The 18,502-nt window shown below is 49.5% G+C and overlaps 2 protein-coding genes across 2 annotated transcripts in view; one reads left to right on the forward strand and one right to left on the reverse strand.

Moving 5' to 3' along the window:
• Positions 1-2,159, reverse strand: part of NAPA (NSF attachment protein alpha) — a 30,539-nt gene extending 28,380 nt beyond the window's left edge. The window contains exon 1 of the mRNA XM_075323536.1: positions 1,892-2,159. Coding sequence (XP_075179651.1) covers positions 1,892-1,989 — 98 coding nt within the window. The 5' untranslated portion in view covers positions 1,990-2,159. The remainder of the gene's footprint in view (positions 1-1,891) is intronic.
• LOC142251036 (E3 SUMO-protein ligase ZBED1-like) lies at positions 1,897-9,002 on the forward strand. The gene is made up of 3 exons (XM_075323535.1): positions 1,897-2,306; positions 3,972-4,028; positions 6,408-9,002. The coding sequence occupies exons 1-3, from the start codon at positions 2,199-2,201 to the stop codon at positions 8,376-8,378; spliced, it is 2,136 nt and encodes a 711-aa protein (XP_075179650.1). The 5' UTR covers positions 1,897-2,198; the 3' UTR covers positions 8,379-9,002.
• The last annotated feature ends 9,500 nt before the right edge of the window (positions 9,003-18,502 follow it).

An 18,502-nucleotide genomic window follows, 5' to 3' on the forward strand; every position in this document is an offset into this window, starting at 1 on the left:
TCTGGACTTCTTACACGATAGGATATCGCCATGATGCATACTGCCCCGGTGTGGGATCGGTGGGGGGCACATGATGCATACTGCCCCGGTGTGGGATCGGTGGGGGGCACATGATGCATACTGCCCCGGTGTGGGATCGGTGGGGGGCACATGATGCATACTGCCCCGGTGTGGGATCGGTGGGGGGCACATGATGCATACTGCCCCGGTGTGGGATCGGTGGGGGGCACATGATGCATACTGCCCCGGTGTGGGATCGGTGGGGGGAACATGATGCATACTGCCCCGGTGTGGGATCGGTGGGGGGCACATGATGCATACTGCCCCGGTGTGGGATCGGTGGGGGGGCACATGATGCATACTGCCCCGGTGTGGGATCGGTGGGGGGCACATGATGCATACTGCCCCGGTGTGGGATCGGTGGGGGGCACATGATGCATACTGGCCCGGTGTGGGATCGGTGGGGGGCACATGATGCATACTGGCCCGGTGTGGGATCGGTGGGGGGCACATGATGCATACTGCCCCGGTGTGGGATCGGTGGGGGGCACATGATGCATACTGCCCCGGTGTGGGATCGGTGGGGGGCACATGATGCATACTGCCCCGGTGTGGGATCGGTGGGGGGCACATGATGCATACTGCCCCGGTGTGGGATCGGTGGGGGGCACATGATGCATACTGCCCCGGTGTGGGATCGGTGGGGGGCACATGATGCATACTGCCCCGGTGTGGGATCGGTGGAGGGCACATGATGCATACTGCCCCGGTGTGGGATCGGTGGAGGGCACTTGATGCATACTGCCCCGGTGTGGGATCGGTGGGGGGCACATGATGCATACTGCCCCGGTGTGGGATCGGTGGGGGGCACATGATGCATACTGCCCCGGTGTGGGATCGGTGGGGGGCACATGATGCATACTGCCCCGGTGTGGGATCGGTGGGGGGCACATGATGCATACTGCCCCGGTGTGGGATCGGTGGGGGGCACTTGATGCATACTGCCCCGGTGTGGGATCGGTGGGGGGCACATGATGCATACTGCCCCGGTGTGGGATCGGTGGGGGGCACATGATGCATACTGCCCCAGTGTGGGATCGGTGGGGGGCACATGATGCATACGATGTGGGAACGTGCACAGAGGCCCTCCGATTAAAGATGGAAGTACACAATGACATCCCATAATTGTTCCCCTCTTTTCTCCCTCCTTCACCAAATCTTTTCCTCCTTCTAGACCTGCTCTACAAATATCTATCTTATATATAACATAGTAGCAGATTTTATTTACATAAAGCTGGAAAGCCCCTTTAAGACCAGGGCTCCATAGACTACAGCAGTCATGTGGGCGGCCTGTGTGACATATAAATCACATGACACAGACCGGCCTCCAGCTAGGAAAGTCACATGACCACTTCCTCTTCCTATAGTTTCCAGGAAACATGAGACGTTAATACGATCTAGTCATCCACTCACTACAATAATATCCGTGGTGGTGACCAATCAGCTTTCATTTTACTACAGCAGGGTGGAAGTAGTAAGCAGTGATTTGATTGGTTGCTTAGGTTAACCAATAGGATTAGAGAGTTCAGTCTCCTGATACAGTGCAGCCAATCAGATTCCAGCTTTTTACTTTACTACAAAAGGGTGGAGTAAACAAGATGTAATCCGATTGGCTGATATCAACAAACTGAAACATTTTTGTTGGCAACCAATCAGATTCCAGCTTTAATTCTAATATTGTTGGGGAAGGAAGAGAGCAGTGATCTGATTGGTTGATAGGGGTAACCGCTTAGATCAGATTTGCAGCAGACGGAATCGCTCGTATAAGACGATCAGATCTGTCATATGTCGCTACATGGAGGAGATCCCACCCCAGCAGCGCCCGACTCACCCGAACAGCCCGGAGAAGAAGGACTGAGAAGACTTGATTTTCTTATCGGCCTCGGCCAGCAGCTGCATGGCCTCCTTCTCCTTCCCGGAGTTGTCCATAGCGGCGGGGGATCACCGGGATGGCGGTAGCTGAGCAGGCCGGGGATCACGGGGCACCAGCAGGTGACAGTCACCAGAGAAAATCCCAGAGATGAGCTCCGAGGAGGGAGCAGACAGCTCAGTGACGGGGATGCTGACACAGCGCCACTTCCGCCCACACTGATCACCTGACCCGAGGCGACGTCACTTCCGCTCGCAGAGGTCAGCTGATGCCGAGGGCACGTGACAGGTTTAAATCCCCCGCAGCGCGCGGGGAGAGCGGACACATTCACAAGGCGGCAGGTGACGAGCGGCCGGAGAGGGATACAGCACAGCAGGTGAGGCTGGGCATGGAGCTGCAGTGTAAAGCATGGAGGAGAGGAAACCAGCTCCTTACAGGGGTCGTGTGTTCCCCCCAAAACCAAACAAATATAGGAAGAGATATGGTAAAGGTAATGAGCATCCTGGCCTCCTGTCACCCCTGTACATCCAGTACGCCTGGAAGAAATCATGTCCAATCCATTGGTGTCTTGTGATTGGCTGCATCGCAGTGTCATCAGAGGCCCAAATGACCTCCACTGCAGCAGGGGCCCATGTGATCGGCTACAGCGCCATCAGAGGCCCATCTGACTTCTACTGCAGCCGGTGGTCCAGGTGATTGGCTGCAGCGCAGCATCAACAGAGACACATCTGACCGCCACTGCAGCTGGAGCCCATGTGATCGGCTACAGCGCCATCAGAGGCCCATCTGACTTCTACTGCAGCCGGTGGTCCAGGTGATTGGCTGCAGCGCAGCATCAACAGAGACACATCTGACCGCCACTGCAGCAGGGGCCCATGTGATTGGCTGGAGCGCCATCAGAGGCCCATCTGACTTCTACTGCAGCCGGTGGACCAGGTGATTGGCTGCAGCGCAGCATCAACAGAGACACATCTGACCGCCACTGCAGCTGGAGCCCATGTGATCGGCTACAGCGCCATCAGAGGCCCATCTGACTTCTACTGCAGCCGGTGGACCAGGTGATTGGCTGCAGCGCAGCATCAACAGAGACACATCTGACCTCCACTGCAGCAGGGGCCCATGTGATCGGCTGGAGCGCCATCAGAGGCCCATCTGACTTCTACTGCAGCCGGTGGACCAGGTGATTGGCTGCAGCGGAGCATCAACAGAGACACATCTGACCTCCACTGCAGCAGGGGCCCATGTGATTGGCTGGAGCGCCATCAGAGACACATCTGACCTCTTCTGCAGCTGGGGCCCATGTGATTGGTTGCAGTGTCATTGTAGGCCCATCTGATGTCCACTTCAGCTGATTGCCTGCAATGCCATCAGAGGCACATCTGACCTCCACTGCAGTTGGTTATTCAGGTGATTGGCTGCAGCGCAGCATCAACGGAGGCCCATCTGACCTCCACTGCAGCCAAGGGCCCATGTGACTAACTGCAGCAGCACCTCTGACCTCCACTGAAGCTGGGGGTTCATGTGATTGTCTGCAATGTCAACAGAGGCCCATCAGACCTCCACTGCAGCCAAAGGTCCATGTGATTGGCTGCAGTGTCATACTATTCTCCTTCATTAGACATATCATTGATGCAGCCTCTGTGGCTGCACAGGGGCCTGAGAGGTCAGGGAGCGCATTTCTCCTGCCTGGACAGCAGGTGGCGTTGTGCATTATTATAGGACTGTAAAGAGCCTGTATATTGTTCTTGTACAGAGGCCTCTTCTGTTTATATCCGCCAGTAACTCTGAAAATAAATCTGCCAGAGTAGTAGGTGGAAATGGAACAACCCCTTTAAGTTGCCTACGTAATCAAGTGGATCAGCCTTGTGATCGGTGATTTCCCCCATTTATACAATCCGTTATATGTTAATAGTGAATGAACCTCACATATTGATCTGACTGAGTGACCCCAATACTGTTCAGGATCATTGGTCCCATCAGTCCTTGTTCACTGTGAGGTTGAATATAGAGGAATATACTGATCGTCATTTTCCATTTACAGATCTCCAAATCGCTGCACAGAGGTGAGGGATTGCACCAGGAGCACAGCTCTGGATCGGTGAGTGCTCCGTAGATTGGGATCAGCTGGTAAACTGATTCACTCATCAGCCTTGGGGGTCTGCAGAGGAGCAGTGAGGGTGGAATCCCCCTGCGTGCTCTGATACAGAGTGGGGAGATGTATAAAACTAGGCAGGAAAAAAACTGCATCAAACTTCAGTGTTGCACAAAATGCAAAAGATGAGATGCTACAGGTTGGACAAAGACCCGTCTGAAGTCGTCACTTTGTTCTGATGGGGTCGTGCCCCCCCCCTCTCTGCATTGTAGGGCCACCCATCCAGGACTGACTTAGTCTGCAAAGTCTCGGCTTAGCAGAGAGCTGGAGTGTTTTGCTTCAATATTTTAATTTTTTTTTTTTTATCTTTTTTGTTGGACTCAAAGATCTAAGATTTTTTATTTTTTTTTTTTATTTATTTATTTTTTTTTTCCCCCTCAAAGATTCACAAATTTGGTTAAATCTGTGTTCGTGATCGCTTCCACTCTGTGGAGATAATCCACCTCACAGGTGCGGCATATCAAGAAGCGATCAGACAGCATGATTATTGCACAGGTGTGCCTTAGGCTGGCCACAATCACTTTACAATGTGCACTTTTGTCACACAACACAATGCCTCAGAAGTTTTGAGGGAGCGTGCAGTTGGCTGGTGACTGCAGGAATGGCCACCAGAGCTGTTGCCCATGAATTGAATGTTCATTTCTCTACCATAATCCGTCTCCAAAGGCCTTCCAGAGAATTTTGGCATAATATCCAACCGGCCTCACCACCACAGACCACGTGTGATCACACCAGTCCATGTCCTCCACATCCAGCATCTTCACCTCCCAAGGTCATCTGAGACCGGCGCCCCGGACAGTGGCTACAACAATCTGTGCATAACTAAAAAATCTCTGCACAAACTGTTAGACACCATTCAGGGAAGCTCCTCTGCTGCTCGTCGTCCTCATCAGGGGTCTTCACCTCACTGTTGCTCATTTTTGTAACCGACTTGAGTTGGCGAATGCTCACTGGTGGCATCTGGCACTTGGAGATGTTTCTCTTCCCAGATGAATCCTGGTTTTCATTGTAGAAGATGGATGACACTGGCAAATGGTGGTCACACCAGATACGGACTGGTTTTCTGACCCTTTCAATACTGTAAAACTGCAAATTTTAAAGTGGCCTCTTATTGTTGCCAGCTTAAGGCACACCTGTGCAATAATCATGCTATCCAGCCTAAGGCGCACCTGTGTAATACTCATGCTGTCTAATCAGCATCTTAATATCCCAGACCTGTGAGATGGATGGATTATCTTCGCAAAGGAGAAGCACTCGCTAACAGATGTACACAAATTTGTGAACAATATTTGAGAAAAAGGCCTTTTGTTAATAAAGCCTTAGATCTTAAGGGTGCTTTACACGCTGCGACATCGGTAGCAATCTCGTTATCTGCGATCTGGCGTATCACATCGCTAAGATTTGCCGAGATCGCACACAGGTCACTTTTGTAGCGCCAGTCACATGTGCGATCTCGGCAAATCGTATGTGCGATCTGGCGTGTCACATCGCTAACGAGATTGCTACCGATGTCGCAGCGTGTAAAGCAGTCTTAAGATCTAAGGCTTTATTAACAAAAGGCCTTTTTCTCAAATATTATTCACAAATTTCTGTACATCTGTGAGTGAGTTCAGCTCATGAAAAATAAGAGCAAAAACGTGTGTTGTGTGTGTGTGTGTGTATGTTTCGTTTTTTTTTATTTTATTTTTTTGCTGAGTATATAAACCAGCAACTTTGTAATGTCTCTTATTAAAAATCCCTCTCCATTCTCAGGAATTAAAACTTTAATTCTATTGTGCACTGCTTGTTGTCTTGGTTACCGACCACCTGACAATTATCATTAGTGGCCAACTTCTTGGGCTTGTAAGCGCTGCTCTGAAACGGTCGGTTTCACTGTCCCTGCACTTTTCTGATGCTGCAGATGTAAAGTTGCTTCTGGTTTCAACATTACCGGAGAACACACTAACTATCAATCATCAGGAGCGCCTCACTCCCAACCCCCCAGAGAGCAGTAAGACAGAGGAGCAGCAGCTCCTGAATCCATATGTTAAAAATGGCTCTTTAAAGGGTTCTACCAATCCACTCGCTTGCGGATCAAGAGCTGAGGAGCATCAGTGACGCCTTGTTGACCTGTACGTGCCAGAACATGGCCGACTAGTATCATGTTCTTGTACACACCTGTCAACGTGACATCATATGGACGTCCGTGGGACTGGCGTATACCCTGTAAAGCTCCCTGACTTCAGTAGGTCTCCATGTCCATGTAGAGCCATCTTCTGTACTATTTTCATCAGTATATGAGTAAGGTTTCACATTGTGACTGACTAATCTCTCTTGTTTTTCCAGATAAAACCATCCGTTAGAAGTCGCACCTGTAAGATGGCGTCCGGTTTAAATACCACAATACGTCGTAAGAGGGAAAAGGTTTCCAGCCTTGAGATGACTTCTTCCAGCTTGTCCGTGGACCACTGTAAATCTAAGCTGTGGAGCTACTACACCAAGCTGGGCGATGCCTACGTGGAGTGTAAGGTCTGCAAGAAACAGCTGTCATTCCATAATAGCACCACCACCATGAGGGAGCACCTGGTGAGGAGCCACAGCCTCCGGAGTGTTGGCAACCCCCAAACCAAGGAACAGCCTGAACTTGACTACCACGAACAAGAAGGGTCTGGAAAGAGGTTACGACAAGCGGCACCAATGAATAGTATCTGCCTTTCCGTTTCAGATTCGCGGCCACAGATGATCGCTGACCTGATATTGGAGATGATCTACCGCGACCTTCATCCTCTTTCGGTGGTAGAAGATAAAGGTTTGGGACTTCTTCTTGGCTATTTGGAACCAAATTTTGACCTTCCAACATCAACACAACTAGCTGACATGTTGTGGCACAAATATACGGACGTCAAACGGCAACTCAAGTGTTGTCTTCAGTCTGCCCACTCCGTCGTCCTCTCCATCGAAACTTGGGACGATCATCCAAAGAAGTCCTGCATTGCGATCACCGCCAATGTGATTGACAGTGACTGGAGGTTATGTAGGTACTTGTTGGAAACGCAACACGTTCTCAAAAACAAGACTGACCACAACTTGCCGGAACAGTTGTGTGCGGTTCTGACGGACTTCGGATTATCCGCTAATCTTGTTACCTGCGTTGTACACGATCGATCGTCCTCATTGACTGCTCATGCCCAGTCTTTCAGAGACTCGTATGGGTGGTCCAGTTTCTGCTGCACTGCTCATGTCCTACAGCTTTGTGTGCAAGCAGGACTGGATGTCCAAGAAGTGAAGGAAGCGTTGGCTGCGGCTAGAGGGCTGGTCAGCTACTTCCAGGAAGACTACAAGGCCAGCTGCTATCTCAGTGCCAAGCTGGAAGCTATGAACAAGCCCAGACTGGTCATGGATACGGAGAGATACTGGATCAGCACATTAGAGATGTGCCAGAGTTTGCTGGACCTAAAGTGGGCAATCCTTTCGATTTTGGAAGAACAAGGTGCTAAGAACTTGTCGGAGCAGCACTGGAAGTTGCTCCAAGACTTGGTGGCCATGTTGAAGACAATATGGATTGCAACGGCATTCCTACAGGAAGAACCGAACACCTCCATTTCATCCGTGTTACCCTGTGTGCATGGCATCTTCACAGCAGTTGGCCAAACCTCTGAAGGCAGTGTTCTTAAAGCGGCTGCCTATCAAATCTGCTCTGAGATCTGTCGACATTGGGATATGCTGGATGAAGGGAAACTGATAACCAACCCTTTGGCAATTGCCTCCTTTTTGGACCCTCGTTTCAAAGAGTTGAGGTTCCTTAAACCATGTGCCAGAGGAGAGCTTCACAACATGGTGAGAAATAAGCTATCGCAGATGTGTGAGCCGGGTGCCATGCGGCACGCTTGGATGTCAAGCAGCTGTGCCATTGAAGGTGGCACGGAGATGCTTCAATTGGCTGTTCGGAAAGACAAAGAACCAGGAGTTGGAACAGAAAATTTCTATGACCTTCTACTGGGAAGAGATCCAACAGAGAGCATGCCCGAAGCTCACCAGCAGCTGGAGAACTACATGGTGGAGCCTGTCTGCAAACGTACCACGGACCCTCTAGTATGGTGGAACAGTAACCATCACCGCTTCCCAACATTGGCTCGATTAGCGCGGCAATATCTTACCATGCCGGCCACTGCCATAAAGCCGGAGCGAGCCTTCAGAACAGTCCCAGACCCAATGGAGAAACGCTTTGACAGTCTGGAATCCAAGTACTTGGATCAGATCCTTTTCTTACACCAGAATAAAGAATTAGTAGATTGGAGCATGAAACCGAGTGTCTGAAGGTCAAGTGCTCCTTTTTGGTTCAAGAAGTCAGACCTTGGAAAAGAAATGGGCGTCCTACAGCACAAAATACTGGACTATGGCACCAAAACTACAGCCAGACACCAGAGAGAAATGCCACTACACCTGTTCATATCAATGTCACAATATAGGGGATCCATGGAGGTCCCACTGATCACAAGAATAGGGATCTCAGGTCCGTTCCCATGCTCCACTGCCCCTTCCCCCATATAAACGGATGGACTTGGGGTTCTGAGCAACCTTTTATCTATTTAAGTTGAACAATCTCTTTAAAAAAGCAAGTTTAATGAGATTTATCAAAACTGGTACTGAGCAGAGTGGAGCAATCTGATACCATCTGATTTTGTTGCCCCCAATTTTAATATCTGCACCACAATGCCAATACTTTATGGGCACAGGTTATCATGAGTCAGTTGTAGAGATCCATACAGATCATGCACATGCACTTTTCAATGCTGGTTTGTTTGTTGTTTGGTTTTTTTTTTGTAGTGAAATTTTAAAGCCAAAATAAAAATTGCACCCCCCCCCCTCCCTAAAATAATTTTATGGATCTGTTTTGCACGTAATTTAATGGTTTTGTAATAAAATAATTTTGCAGTTGCAGACGATGGTCCCTGTTTTTTTAACTATGTGAACGTTTTCTAGGTGTGTAAGAATGAGAGCATTTCTCTGAAATAGGCTCAATGGAAAATACAAATTCCCCCCCCCCCCCACACTAATAAATTCCAGATTTAGCAATGGCCGACGATATTTTTTGCCATTATTGCCACCATTGGGCTCCGTTTCACAGGGTGATTTAATCACAAAGCTGCAGCTTATCAAGTTGCAAAATTGTGTACAGATTTGCAAAAAAGAAAAATTTCCAGTGCCGATGTTTGAGGTTTTCGATGTTGCAGATTTTCTGCATCTATTACACTGTACAAAATATAAACTCACTCTTGGTGGTGGTTTGGTTTTTTTGGGTTTTTTTTCCCCTCCCATTTCTCATGAGCTGAGCTCTAAGATCTGAGACTTTTTCTATGTAGAAAAGGCCGTTTTCTCTCAAATATTCACAAATTTCCCTAACTGTTAGGCCCTGTGCACATGCTGCGGATTTTGTTGCGGATTTGCTGCAGAAAATATGTCTAACATTGCTGCAGTCAATTCCCCAGCAAATGTTATGGGTTTAAAAAAAAATGCTCTGCGCGCCAAGGCTGTGGAGTCGGTAAGCCAAACCTTCGACTTCGACTCCTCAATATCCCTTGCACCGACTCCACGACTCCGACTCCTACATATATTGCTTATAGTTAAGTGAAAAATTTATTGTAATACATGAACATGTGTATGTGAACATCAGAGATTTAATAATTTTTATGATACAATAATCAAGATATTTGGATACAACATAAAATATATTTATTAAAATACAACTTTTAGAACACAAAACTGTAATAAATTGTAAATATGTAATACACTATGTAATATACTAGATCACATATATATCTTGTGTGTGTAAAAATACATATGTATGTATTACATATTTACAATTTATTAGTTTTTTGTGTTCTAAAGTTGTATTCCAATAAATAGAACATACAATAATCAAGATATTTAGATATATTTTATCATAAAAATGATTAAATGTCTGATGTTCACATTGTGCTACAATAAATTTTTCACTGAAATATAAGCATTATACTAAATAAAAAAAAGTCGGATGACCAACAGAACAACGCGTTTCGACGTTATGTCTTACTCATGTTTGAGAACATGAGTAAGACATAACGTCGAAACGCGTTGTTCTGTTGGTCATCCGACTTATGCCTCTTCTTGCTGGATTTTTTTTATGATTAATTTACTCCTAATAAAATGGACTTTTAATTTTCCTTTCTGGCGCTGGATATTAATCTTTTTTCTTTCATATTGATTGTCAAACCATTTCCTTGCGCAGGAGTTGGATTATCTCAGGCAAGGCAGCACGGTGAGCTGGACTCTTTCTATTTGACATTATACTAAATGTTATTTAGTATGTTTTTGATAAACTTTTTTGCCACTTAAATAGTTTTATTATATGTGTATGTGTATAATAAATATATATATATATACACTATGTAAGCGGCAAAAAACAGTTTTCAACAAAAACGTACTAAATAACATTTGTGCAGTCCATGAATTTGTTGTATTGTAAGAAATAGAATTACCTCCATCAGATCCTCCTTCGCAGATGACCTCAAATCTGACCTAATAATTTTAAGGCTGGAGAACGAGCTCTCTACGGTAACTTGGGTTGGAGGCAAAGCCGTAACCACATGGGAACATCTCTAACAATTTCCGGGTATAGAGGAATTGCCTCGTGCACAGTCAGTTTTGATTAAAGGTTGAATTTTTCTATTTCTTTGAGAGAAAGTGAAAAATGTTACTGAAATCTGGTCAATCTGCTACTATAGGAGACGGAGTGAAATCTTTTTCCTTGCGGCAACGCTTCGCCTGTTCCATGTCATCCAAATACTTGTCAACGTTAAACTCCTCATCTGATGAGGATGAAGATATGGCAGCAGTAGCACTGTCAGGCCCCAAGTCCTCTTTCGCCTGGCAGTCCTGTAGCCGCTCATCCTAACTGCTACCTCACTCAGAACTTCCTTTCCTATAGTAAGCTGTTGATCATCAAGCAGTATACGATGACTTGGGTCCACATAAACAGCTGCCAGAAGAATGTTATTTCTTTGTCGCTCCATTGGGAGACCCAGACAATTGGGTGTATAGCTTCTGCCTCCGGAGGCCACACAAAGTATTACACTTTAAAAAGTGTAACCCCTCCCCTCTGCCTATACACCCCCCCGTGCATCACGGGCTCCTCAGTTTTATGCTTTGTGTTGAAGGAGGCACACATGCACTCATGCTCCCATTTTTAGTCAGCAGCAGCTGCTGATTATATCGGATGGAAGAAAAGAGGGCCCTAACAGGGCTCCCGGCATGCTCCCTTCTCACCCCACTAAGTCGGCGGTGTTGTTAAGGTTGAGGTACCCATTGCGGGTACACAGGCCGGAGCCACATGCCGTTTTCCTTCCCCATCCCTTAGGGGCTCTGGGAGAAGTGGGATCCTATCCGGTCATCCAGGCACTGGGACCGGGCTCCCTCCGCAGCCCCTGTGGGATTCTGTCGGACAGGAGACTGAGTATCATCAGGGACAGGCCCTGCATCTACAGGTACTCTGTGTCCCCTTGGGGACGGTGCATGGAACACCTTGACCTCAGACGCTGCAGCGACTGCGCTGTTGGTATGAGACCGGGACTACCGCGCCGACCGCGCCTGCTTGCCGGCCGCGGTTTTTAACTTTAGTCCCCGGCTTTTGCGGCCTAGTGCCTTAAACTCCCGCCCCCGGGCCTGCCAGTCAGGGGGAAGGGCGGGACGGTCGGTCTGACGCCGACAGTGAGGGCTGGAGCACACTTGGCTGTCCTCCGCCCCCCTCACTATTCACTCTGGGGCACCAGATTCCCGCACTTTTGTGGTTACGCCCACGGCTCCCTCCTCCCCTGTGAACGCTGACGGCCATGTTTTAAGCACATTCTGCCGGTGGAGGACTTCTGGGAGACCCGAGGCAGGGAATCTGGTGGCCACACACTGCTTGAGCGGTCGGTAAGCCAGGTGGCTTCTTCCCACCGGTGCTGGGCCCCCTAGAGTGCTGAACTGTATGTGTGTGTATGTATATATATATATATATATATATATATATATATATATATATATATATATATATATATATATATATATATATATATATATATATATATATATATATATATATATATATATATATATATAATATTGTATACATTTTCTCGGTTCGGCTGTACTGTTAGCTTGTGGCTATATATCCCTCAGTGATCACTCTCCTGGGAGACTACAGCATGTCGTTCACAAGGAGCAAGGGTGCCAAGACACAGGGTTATTTTGCAACCTGTACCTCTTGTGCGGCTATGCTACCTGCAGGTTCCACCTACCCTCACTGTGAGCAATGCTCGGGCCATGTGGCACTCGCTCAGCCGGAGCCTGGGGCACTGGTGGGACCCTCGGCCCAGGTAGAACCGCCGGCTTCCCCTGTCCAGGCGGCAGGGACAGAGTTTGCAGCTTTTGCTGAGAAACTCTCTGAGTCACTTTCACAATCCATGGCTCAGTCTATGGACAAATGGTCTGCTAAGATACTAGAAGCTTTGCAGCCCAGACCGGCCCTTACACAGGCCCCGGGCACTGCGGGATCGCCCCCAGGCCCCTCTTGGTCTGCGACGAAGCGTGCTCCTGGGGTGGCCTCTAGTTATTACGTGGAAGACTCCGGCACGGACCGCAGTCCCAGACCGGCTAAGCGGGCTCGCTTAGAATCTTCCCCGACTTCATCACTCTGTTCGGGGTCTCAGCTTGAGGACTCTCTAGAGGATGAGGCGGAGGTCGCAGCCCAGGACTCTGACCCTGACGTTGCTCTCAATCTTGATACACCTGAAGGGGACGCCATAGTAAATGACCTTTTAGCGTCCATCAACCAGGTGCTAGATCTTTCTCCCCCAGCTCTACCTATAGAGGAGTCGGCCGCACAGCAGGAGAAACACCAATTTAGGTTTCCCAAACGTACTCGGAGTTTTTTCTTCGATCACTCGAACTTCAAAGATGCTGTCCAGAAGCACAGGGCTTTCCCGGACAAGCGCTTTACTAAACGCCTTAATGACACACGTTACCCCTTCCCCTCTGACGTAGTTAAGGGTTGGGCTCAATGTCCCAAGGTGGATCCTCCAGTCTCTAGACTGGCGGCTAGATCCGTAGTAGCAGTGGCTGACGGTTCAACGCTCAAGGATGCCACGGACAGGCAGATAGAGCTCCTAATGAAATCCATCTATGAAGCCATAGGCGCGTCCTTTGCCCCAGCCTTTGCAGCAGTGTGGGCACTCCAGGCTATCTCAGCTTGTCTGTCTGAGATTAATGCGGTCACCCGTACCTCTGCTCCGCAAGTAGCGTCTTTAACGTCTCAGACGTCGGTATTTTCATCCTACGCCATGAATGCTGTCCTGGACTCGGCTAGCCGTACAGCGGTAGCATCCGCCAATTCGGTGGCAGTCCGCAGGGCCATGTGGCTACGCGAATGGAAGGCAGACTCTGCTTCCAAGAAGTTCTTGACCGGTTTGCCCTTTTCTGGCGACCGATTGTTTGGCGAACAATTGGATGAAATTATTAAGCAATCCAAGGGAAAGGACTCGTCCTTACCCCAGCCCAAACCAAAGAGACCTCAGCAACGAAAAATTCAAGCGAGGTTTCGGTCCTTTCGGCCCTCAGCCAGGTCCCAATCCTCATCGTCCAACAGGCCACAGAAGAGCCAGAGAAACTCTTCTGCATGGCGGTCTAAGTCACGTCCTCCAAAGACCACCGGAGGCACCGTCTCCAAGGCGGCCTCCTCATGACTTTCGGCCTCCCCAAACCGCATCCTCGGTCGGTGGCAGGCTCTCCCGCTTTTGCGACGCCTGGTGGCCACATGTCCAAGACCGATGCGTGAGGGACATTCTGTCTCACGGTTACAGGATAGAGTTCAGCTCTCGTCCTCCGACTCGTTTTTTCAGAACATCTCCGCCCCCCGAGCGAACCGTTGCACTTTTTCAGGCGGTGGACACTCTGAAGACAGAAGGAGTTGTGATCCCCGTTCCCCTTCAGGAACGTGGTCGCGGCTTTTACTCAAACCTGTTCGTGGTACCAAAAAAGGACGGTTCATTCCGTCCCCTTTTTGGACCTCAAATTGCTCAACAGACATGTGAGAACCAGGCGGTTTCGCATGGAATCCCTCCGCTCTGTCATCGCTTCGATGTCCCAAGGAGACTTCCTGGCATCAATCGACATCAGGGATGCCTATCTCCACGTGCCGATCGCTCCAGAGCATCAACGCTTCCTGCGTTTCGCCATTGGGGACGAACACCTTCAGTTTGTGGCACTGCCTTTCGGCCTGGCGACAGCCCCACGGGTCTTCACCAAGGTCATGGCATCCGTGGTGGCGGTCCTACATTCTCAGGGCCACTCAGTGATCCCTTACTTAGACGATCTCCTAGTCAAGGCACCCTCCCGGGTGGCATGTCAACACAGTCTGACCGTGGCTCTGGAGACGCTCCAGAGGTTCGGGTGGATCATCAATTTCCCAAAGTCAAAATTGACTCCGACCCAATCACTGACTTACCTCGGGATGGAGTTTCATACTCTCTCAGCGATAGTCAAGCTACCGCTGGACAAACAGCGTTCGCTGCAAACAGGGGTGCAATCTCTCCTTCGGGCCCAGTCACACCCCTTGAGGCGCCTCATGCACTTCCTGGGGAAGAGGGTGGCAGCAATGGAGGCAGTTCCCTTTGCGCAGTTTCATCTGCGTCCACTCCAATGGGACATTCTCAGCAAATGGGACAAGAGGTCGACATCCTTAGACAGGAACGTCTCTCTTTCTCTGGCAGCCAAGACCTCTCTTCAGTGGTGGCTTCTTCCCACTTCCCTGTCGAAGGGAAAATCTTTCCTGCCCCCATCCTGGGCTGTGGTCACGACGGACGCGAGTCTGTCAGGGTGGGGAGCGGTTTTTCTCCACCACAACGCTCAGGGAACCTGGTCTCCGACAGAGTCCTCCCTTCAGATCAATGTTCTGGAGATAAGGGCAGTGTATCTAGCCCTAAAAGCGTTCCATCGGTGGCTGGAGGGCAGGCAGATCCGCATACAGTCGGACAACGCCACGGCGGTCGCGTACATCAACCACCAGGGCGGCACTCGCAGTCGTCAAGCCTTCCAAGAAGTTTGGCGGATTCTGCTGTGGGCGGAGGCCACAGCCTCCACCATCTCCGCGGTTCACATCCCAGGCGTAGAAAACTGGGAAGCAGACTTTCTCAGTCGCCAGGGCATGGACGCAGGGGAATGGTCTCTTCACCCGGACGTGTTTCAAGAGATCTGTTGCCGCTGGGGAACGCCGGACGTCGATCTAATGGCGTCTCGGCACAACAACAAAGTCCCGGCATTCATGGCACGGTCTCAGGATCACAGAGCTCTGGCGGCGGACGCCTTAGTTCAGGATTGGTCGCAGTTTCGACTGCCTTATGTATTCCCTCCTCTGGCAATGCTGCCCAGAGTGTTGCGCAAGATCAGGTCCGACTGCCGCCGCGCCATCCTCGTCGCTCCAGACTGGCCGAGGAGGTCGTGGTACCAGGACTTGTGGCACCTCACGGTGGGTCAACCGTGGGCGCTCCCAGACCGACCAGACTTGTTGTCTCAAGGGCCATTTTTCCATCTGAATTCTGCGGCCCTCAACCTGACAGTGTGGCCATTGAGTCCTGGCTCCTAGCGTCCTCAGGGTTATCTCAAGAGGTCGTTGCCACTATGAGACAGGCCAGGAAACCAACGTCAGCCAAGATCTATCACAGGGCTTGGAGGATCTTCTTAGCCTGGTGCTCTGATAAGGGGTTTACCCCCTGGCCGTTTGCCTTACCCACGTTTCTTTCCTTCCTTCAATCTGGAATGGACAAGGGTTTGTCTCTCGGCTCTCTCAAGGGACAAGTCTCGGCGCTTTCCGTGTTTTTTCAAAAGCGTCTAGCCAGGCTTCCGCAGGTCCGCACGTTCCTGCAGGGAGCTTGCCACATAGTTCCACCTTACAAGCGTCCACTGGAACCCTGGGATCTCAACAGGGTTCTACGGGCTCTTCAGAAACCACCTTTCGAGCCGCTGCGGGATGTCTCTCTATCACGTCTTTCGCAGAAGGTGGCATTCCTAGTGGCAGTCACATCACTCCGAAGAGTGTCAGAGCTTGCAGCGCTGTCATGCAAAGCCCCCTTCCTGGTATTTCACCAGGATAAGGTGGTTCTGCGTCCGGTCCCGGACTTTCTCCCCAAAGTGGTGTCCCCTTTTCATCTCAATCAGGATATTTCCTTACCTTCATTTTGCCCTCATCCAATTCACCAATGTGAAAAGGATTTGCATTTGTTAGATCCAGTGAGAGCACTCCGGATCTACGTGTCTCGCACGACGCCACTGCGCCGTTCTGATGCGCTCTTTGTCCTTGTCGCTGGCCAGCGTAAGGGGTCGCAGGCTTCCAAGTCAACCTTGGCTCGGTGGATCAAGGAACCGATTTTTGAAGCCTACCGTTCTTCTGGGCTTCCGATTCCTTCAGGGCTGAAAGCCCATTCTACCAGAGCCGTGGGTGCGTCCTGGACATTGCGGCACCGGGCGACGGCTCAGCAGGTGTGTCAGGCGGCTACCTGGTCTAGTCTGCACACTTTCACGAAACACTATCAGGTGCATACCTATGCTTCGGCGGATGCCAGTCTAGGTAGGCGAGTCCTTCAGGCGGCGGTTGCCCACCTGTAAGAGGAGGGCCGTTGTTGGCTCTTTTTCTCAGGGTATTCTTTTACCCACCCAGGGACTGCTTTTGGACGTCCCAATTGTCTGGGTCTCCCAATGGAGCGACAAAGAAGGGAATTTTGTTTACTTACCGTAAATTCCTTTTCTTCTAGCTCCTATTGGGAGACCCAGCACCCGCCCCTGTTCCCTTCGGGCTGTTGTTCTTTTGTGTACACATGTTGTTCATGTTGATTTGTTCTTATGGTTCATGGTTTTCAGTTCTCCGAACATCCTTCGGATTGAATTTACCTTAGACCAATTTATAAGTATCCTCCTTCCTGCTTTTGCACCAAAACTGAGGAGCCCGTGATGCACGGGGGGGTGTATAGGCAGAGGAGAGGGGTTATACTTTTTAAAGTGTAATACTTTGTGTGGCCTCCGGAGGCAGAAGCTATACACCCAATTGTCTGGGTCTCCCAATAGGAGCTAGAAGAAAAGGAATTTACGGTAAGTAAACAAAATTCCCTTCTTTCCAATAGCTGTGTCTCTCTCCGTTTCATTGAAGCAGAAATGCCATCTGCGATTAAACCTCCTCTTTGGGACAGGCAAAATAGCAAGTTCTTCCACTCCCTTAGGAAAATGCTAGGAGTTAAATCCTCAGCTTGTAATTTTTTAGTCAGTAAATGGGTGATTAAGCAATTCCATCAATTCAGCCACCCGTGTCCATTGATCTTCATTTTTATGTTACTTGAGGGTTCACCCTATCTATAAGAAACAATTTTAGTTCAAGCAAACGCTCAGTCATTAAATAAGTGCTGCCTCACCGAGTGGCTTGATCAACAATTGCCCCTTTCCCAGCACGTCTCTTCAAGATGGAATCAATTTTAGGGGTTCTGGCGGCAATAACCAACTTCCTCACTTTTCCAATTAGATTTCCAGCATGTCCGCCCAGTTTCACACATCCGGCTTCTCGCCGGTTTGGTGGATGCGGCACACGCCAGTACAGTACGATACAGTACAGTGGCAGCGCCGCAACTTCCGGGTCACATGCTCCGGTCACATGACAGCATGTGACCGGCGTTTGTCATGCTGGCACTGTACTGAATACACTGTACTGGAGTGCGCCGCATCCGCCAAACCGGCGAAAAGCCGGATGTGTGAAACCGGGGTCTCTCTTGCAGACTCTCTCTTATTGGCAGCTGCAGCGTGTGCACTACACAGCGCGTGTGATGAATATGAAAGTGTTTTGAAGCAGCTTCAACATGATCATCTAATCCTAAAGTATCATTTTGCTGTTCTTCTGTTGTAACATGTTTGTTCCTCAGTTACATGAACAGCGCTGTGGCTCCATCTCTAACATACTGAATCCTAAATTTTCTTCTAACTGTTGTTCATTATTCTCATTCATCAGTGTAATTGTACTTCTCAACAGGGCTGTATTTTGCCTTCGTGCTGCCCTAGGCACTTTAAGTGGTCGCGCCCCTTAGTGACAATGTAAAACTGAGTTTTCGCACACGACATCTGTTTAAGGCAGATCTACTCTGTAAAACACTTTAAAAAGTATAAATGAGAAATGAAGGGCACTAACCCCCCCCCCCTCCCCCAATGGGGATCACCACGGGCACATCAAAACATAGCATGAGTATAAAATATTCCCACCACACCGTCCCCACTTGTATACTGTGACTGTCACACTGCCCCTAATAAACTACACACTGCCCTCCCTTATAAATTATACCCACCACACCTTCCTCAATTATGAAATATGATCTGCACATTGTCCTCACATC

The sequence above is a fragment of the Anomaloglossus baeobatrachus genome, chromosome 9, assembly GCF_048569485.1.
Source record: "Anomaloglossus baeobatrachus isolate aAnoBae1 chromosome 9, aAnoBae1.hap1, whole genome shotgun sequence".
NCBI classification, from domain to species: domain Eukaryota; kingdom Metazoa; phylum Chordata; class Amphibia; order Anura; family Aromobatidae; genus Anomaloglossus; species Anomaloglossus baeobatrachus.